The sequence below is a fragment of the Benincasa hispida genome, chromosome 1 (genome assembly GCF_027475165.1).
Source record: "Benincasa hispida cultivar pf3 chromosome 1, pf3_genome.v1.1, whole genome shotgun sequence".
Lineage (NCBI taxonomy): Eukaryota > Viridiplantae > Streptophyta > Magnoliopsida > Cucurbitales > Cucurbitaceae > Benincasa > Benincasa hispida.
Genome location: NC_143478.1, coordinates 41,507,445 through 41,514,035, shown reverse-complemented (window position 1 = coordinate 41,514,035; position 6,591 = coordinate 41,507,445). Strand labels below are relative to the sequence as shown.

General features: G+C 36.2%; 1 protein-coding gene across 2 annotated transcripts; it reads right to left on the bottom strand.

Annotated features, from left to right (window-relative positions):
- Positions 1-2,411: 2,411 nt before the first annotated feature.
- On the bottom strand, positions 2,412-6,227 carry LOC120090852 (pentatricopeptide repeat-containing protein At3g62890-like). Of its 2 annotated transcripts, XM_039048564.2 has the most exons (3): positions 6,040-6,184; positions 5,579-5,617; positions 2,412-5,403 (listed from the first exon to the last, which is right to left on the bottom strand). In XM_039048564.2, the coding sequence occupies exons 1-3, from the start codon at positions 6,104-6,106 to the stop codon at positions 3,638-3,640; spliced, it is 1,872 nt and encodes a 623-aa protein (XP_038904492.2). In that variant the 5' UTR covers positions 6,107-6,184; the 3' UTR covers positions 2,412-3,637. The 2 variants fall into 2 exon arrangements, with proteins under 2 accessions (XP_038904492.2, XP_038904486.2); XM_039048558.2 differs by having other exon boundaries at positions 2,412-6,227.
- Positions 6,228-6,591: the final 364 nt, after the last annotated feature.

Below are 6,591 nucleotides of genomic sequence, written 5' to 3'. Positions count from 1 at the left end.
TTATTTATTCTTGATTAATTGTCATTGTATTTATTGATTGTAATCACATTGATTTTTAGTAAATATTTAAGTTAAATTTAATATCGTTTTTATGGGATCAGATGGATGAGGATGTACAAGGCCATACAATGACTCGGTTTTGTACTTACAGCGTAGCCATAAATCCGAGGCTGTTTGGGAAGACGAGCATATCGATGCTATGCATTGTCGGCGAAGAAAGGCTGTTATTCGAAGGCAAGAGAACCCAGACCCTCGTATATTGAACTATCTATGAACTACAAGATTCTATGGAGTCTCTTGTATCAAATTTATACTAGACTGGCATCTGATAACGGCATTAGTGGAACGATGGCGGCAGAAGACACACTTTCCACATGTTGCATGGAGAGTATAATTACACTTCAAGATGTAGCTATCCAATTTGGACTCTCGATTAATGGAAAACCATTGATCGAGTCACTAAATTATGACTGGGAACAACTTTGTGCCCTTCTTTTAGGCATAACCACGAATGACGCCGTTCTTAAGGGAGGTCGTCTAAGCCTGCCATGGTTAGCTGATCAATTTAACAACTTCTCCCATCTACCAGATAATGCAGATGAAGAGGACTTGCAACGATATGTTTGAACATATATGCCCATGTTGATTGGAGGATTGGTATTTCCTAACAAATCCAACACCAAAGTGCACCTGATGTAACTTCCTCTCTTAGTAGATTTTGATGTTGTCAGGACTTATAGTTGGGGGGCTGGATATCTTACATAGTTATTTAGGCAACTATGCAAGGATGCAGTTATAGATGGAAAAGACGTTGCAGGCCCACTTCTATTGCTGCAGATTTGGGTATGGGATCGATTTCCTCTTTTAGCACCTCGACGACTCCATCGATATGAGAACAACTTAGGTGACAGATCACTTGCAGTAAGGTAAGCATATTTACCTCATTATTGTTGTGTTCATTATGAAATACTAATAGCTAAAATTCAACTTGTGATTGTTGTAGATTGAATGACAACTATTCTGTAATTAGAGCACCGATGCATGTTATAGTATAGTATAGGCACATACTAGATACACATATGCCTAACCAGATAGTATTTTATTCATTCATTTATCCTATATTCTTAATGTTTCAATCTTCTTATTCATTTATATTTTGACAGATAGGCATGAGCGAGACTGGATTGCATATTTGATTCCACAAATTTCAATCTGGAAAATCGTCAGAGTTTGGTTGTTAATGGACCTCCTTTAACAACGGTGTAGGTACTGAGTTTGGATATATTGAATGGTATTCCATTGTGAATAGGTGGTACATAACTAAAGCAGGAGCATCCTGTCACTTGTTGGTATGTGTTTATTGTTTACTAGGATTGTTTGATTTTATTTCTTCATTGCACACCAAAATAAATTTTAAAGTCATTAACTTGTTATTCAATTCTTTTTCAGGCCGAACTTCCAAATTTGTCATTATCTGCTCAAAGAGCCTTGCGTAGACTCATCTCTATATATTGAGTGCGATATTTCGATGGTGATGTTCCAATGGAAGAACAAGATGATCTAGCAAGACATCAGAATGTTCCTATTCAACCTAATGTTCGGAATGAATATCCAACAATGCCACTCGATCATTTTATACATACTTCCATGATGTCCTATCCCTCAAAATTTGAATTTTTTCCAACAACCCTCAGTACACTAAGTATGGAAGAATGACAAACTTCACATGTCCATCTAGATGTCCGTGACATACCGACAACATAGTGAGGGTATACACCTTACAGAGGAAAGCCAACCATCAAGTGTAAGAGGGCGTGGCGATCGTGGACACTATGTGACTCAACATGATCAATCTAGGTGTAATAGAGGATCTTCTTCTAGTCGTGAATAAAAAACATTGTACATATAATTAAATTTATTAATGAAATTCAATCACGAAAATGCACTTACAGTCTACAACACATCCTAAAAAACCTTGAATATTATTTACAATAGTCGAAAGTTAATATCTATATTTTTGCATAAGTTTCTAACAACTTTAAACAAAAACAATAATTTGAAATTAAAAATTAATATTGAGTATATCAAATCAATCATAGAATTTTTTTTTAATCTCAAAGTAACATTCTTGTTTATACTGTTAAAAAACTAGTAATATTACTATCAAAATAAAAAAAGGAGATTAGTGAGATAGCTGATTTTAGATAACAATGATTAGAATTAAACAAATGGAATATTATTAACTGAAAAAAAACATAAGTAATGAAAGAGTTGGGTTTCGGATTATTAAAAGAATGACAAAATAAAAACCAAAATGTTTTTCTTTTTTTATTATTATTATTTATGAAAAGACGCATTCGAACCCCCCCGGGTTTAGGGTTTAGGGTCACACACAAAAATCTAATTAACCCACTGAAAATAAGGTATTTATAAACTATTACAATAAATGTTCATTGTGCAATATTAAGACAAAAGGTTAAACTTTAAATTACAACTCGTGCATGCGCACATATATATCCTACCACCACTCCACTTTGAAAATGCCCATATCAAGACCTCATGTTCGCCAAGAATCTAACAATATGATTGACTAACCCAAGAATGAATCCTAATATGGATTTGGTTTCAAAAAAGAACTTTTAGGGGTGTTTGGTTTAACTTTCTAAGTGTTTAATCTTGAAAATAAGTCATTTTGAAAAAAATTGAAGTGTTTGACAACCACTCGAAATAGCTTTTGAAACACTTTCAAAGTGTATTTTAAAGACTAAATTATAACAAATACCCTTGAACTTTTTGTTTAAAAAGTACCATTTTACTTTCAAAAGTTGCAATATTGCCCCTCAACTTTCATAAACGTTTCAAAATTACCTTAGAGTATAAATTATTTAGAATTTCAAATAGAAATCGGGACTTAGAACTGTGTGAAATGACCTAAAACGATGTTGTGATTCAAATTTTCATTTTATGCCACCTGCTACACCATTTTACATCTCAATTTCTGTCCAAATTCTAATGAATTTTTACTCCAAGGGTATTTTTGAAACGCCTATGAAAGTTCAAGAGTAATATTGCAACTTTTGAAGTTATAAAGGTATTTTTGAAACATATGGAAAAGTTCAAGGGTATTTTTTATAATTTAACCAATTTTAAACAATTTTTATCAAAAGAGTTTAAATAAAAATGTCTGTCTAGAAAATATGTTTTCTTTAGTCAATCCAGCATGGAAGCATTTTAAAGAACAAAACAAATTACACCCTAGGGTAAGATGTCTCCACAGGACCTCATGTTTATTATAAATGGGATAGAAGCAAACCTTGAGACGGCCATCATCAACTGATCATTGCCAATTATGTCAATAACTATGCTGCAACTTTCGACTCCAGACCATCCGTAGTAGAGTTTGAGGCACTCCATTATGTCCTTGACGTTTTTATAAGGACTCGGAAGTGTAGCAAACTCTTCATCTTCACTGGAAAAATGTTCACCAAACCATTTTGCAGCAACTTTCCAAAGGAAGAGAAACTAGCTTTGTGAGTTGCTGCTTGCGAGACCTCAGAGGCAACTTAGTTGCCCATCCCAGTGAGGATCAAGCGAAGTGCAGCCAAAATAATCTCTAAGTGTTATGAATCCTCACCCGCTACCAGTAATCCTTGCATGAACAAAACCCCTGCTCAAAGTGATGAAACCGATGTCGATCTCTCAGCACAATTTGACGGCAAAAAGCCTTGGAGATTAATTTTGCAGCAGTGTGACAGTCATTACATATCCTCAAGTTTTTCATTATCCTGATTGGTGTTGGCGGACTAATATTAATAAGGCCAAATGCAATGGCTATCTTCTCACTATGTCTAAACAGAGTACTTTCCTTCTCTTCTTCATCAACATCAAGCAAAACCTCATTTGTGTCTGGTGTATAACCTTCTAACTTCAATTTTATAGCCATTTCACCTAACATCTCCTCAATTGCATCCATGTCCGGGTGTGTTTTATCTCCAGCTAGAAATTCATGAACAACTCCATTTGCTTCAATCATGCTACAACCAGGAGTCTTCAAAACCCTATGCTTTGTCATCATGCCCCTAATCTCAAGAACATCATCCCATTTTCCTTTTGAAGCATATATGTTCGATAACAACACGTGGAACCCATCATGGTCAGGTTGAAGCTCAATCAGCTTCCTTCCGACCCTTCTTCCCATTTCACTATCACCATGTTTCTTACAAGCCCCAAGTAAGGCACCCCAAGTAGCAACATCTGGTGCCATAGGCATATGGTTGAGAAGTTCCTCTGCTTCTTGAAGCTTACCTGCACGTCCTAGAAGATCAACCATGCACCCATAGTGCTTAACATTCGGCTTTATCTTATGATCGTGAATCATTGAATGAAAATGATGCTGCCCTTCGTCTACTAAACCCATGTGTCGACAGGCACCAAGTACTCCCACAAATGTTATCTCATTAGGTGTTACCTGACACTTTTTCATATTAGAAAACATATCAAGCGAGCTTTCCACCAACCCATTCATAGCCAACCCAAGAATTAGAGCATTCCAAGTCGAAACCCCTTTCTCTACCATCCTATAGAAAACCTCCAAGGCAGTTTCAACACATCCACACTTCATATACATGTCAACGAGGGTTGTACCCAGAATGACATTAATGGTTAGACCGTTCTTTTTTATATAAGCATGGACCCACTTCCCTTGCTCAAGGGCAGCCAAGCGAGTGCACGCAGATATCACACTCACTAACGTTGTCTCGTCTGGTTTGAAGCCATTCATTTGCATTTCTTGAAAAAGTGCGAGAGTCTCATCAAAAAGGTCATGTTGTGCATAACCTGATATCATAGAACTCCAAGACACAACATCCTTCTTGGGCATGGAGTCAAAAATGGCTTTGGCATTCTCAACTAAACCACATTTCAAATACCCCGAGATCATAGAGTTCCAAGATACCAAGTCTAACAAGTAGGCTTCATCGAACAGTTTTCGGGCCACCACTATATCCCCACATTTCGAGTACATATGAATCAGAGCATTTTGAAGGTTTATATAAGATTCAGTTCCAATTTTCAAAGCCAAGTTGTGAATCAATTTCCCCATATTAACAATCAGTAAGTTCGCACAAGCAGAAAGAGCGCTAACTGCAACAACTTCATCCACCATTAATCCAATTTTATGCATTTCTACAAATGTTCTTATAGCCTCCTCAAACATCTCATTCTGCTGAAAGCAAGCAATTAATGCACTCCATGTAACCATATCTTTCTCTAGTATTCCATCAAACAATTTACAGGCTTCAACCACTAGCCCTTTGATGCCAAACAAAACAATCATAGAATTTGAAGCAATTATACTCCTCTCTGGCATTTGATCATATACATGCTTAGCCTCCTCTACATTACCTATTTGAACATACCCAGCTAAAATTGAATTCCATGACACCGAATCCAAAACAGAACTTTCATCAAACACCCGGCGGGCATCAATCATATTTGAGCAAGAAGAAAAAAAGTGAATTAAAGTATTTTGAACATAAACATCTGAATCAAAACCCAACTTCAAAACATGATTATGTACCTGTTTTGCCTCCCATTCCGACCGACGGATGGAACAAGCCTGAAACAGAAGTGGGTAGGTGTAATTATCAGCACACAGATCCTGGGAAAGCATAGATTTGTAAAGAGTGAAAGCAAAATGGGGCGAATTTGTTTGAATATAAGCTCTCATCATCATATTCCACATGAAGCAATTGGTGTTCTCAATGAAGTTGAAGATTCGGCGGGTGTAGTCGATGTGAATGAAGGGAAAATTTGTTGAGAATTTGATTAATCTGCTTGCGGCATAAGTGTCCCTTACGAAGCCAGTTAGAAGCATCTGAGAGAGAATTTGGTTGAATTGCTTGATGTGTTGACATTGCTTCAAATGAAACTCCAAAATTGAAAGATCAATGGTGGGTTTGAAGGTGGGTTTATGAATCAGAGATGATTTAAGTGCAGAAGAAAGGTGGTTCAATCTCAACAAATTCATATACCTCCTACCTTCAGAAACCCACGGCTGTTTCCCAGGAGATTTGCGTCTGAAGCCCGAGACAAACGGTTGAAACATCGGCCTTGCACAACTTCATTGCATCATTCTTCCCATTGGAAATTTCATAAAATAACCCAATAACTCAAAAAAAAAAATCTATGGAAGAACTTTTCTAAAAAAATTTCTGTGCAACCTCTTTACCACATGAAATACCAATTTTATCCCCACTTTTAAAAGCTCTTCTCAACCCCACCTTCTTCTTTCTTCGATGATTTCTTCAACGATTATATTCATTGCAATACCAACATTACTAATATTCTATCGACATCATTGAATGTTATTGATATCAAGAATGAGGAAAGTGATAGAAGGTCAGTACTCTTAGTTATTCACAACACTTTCAATGGAGCTTCACTCCAACATTCTCATTGTCAATTGCTTTCATCAATCATTCAATCTTTGGATATAGAGCAAGATTGTTCATTGGAACCAAGAACAGAGAGAATGTAAGTGTTTAAGAAGTATTTTTCTTACAAGATCGCTTTCATAAAGATAGGAGATCA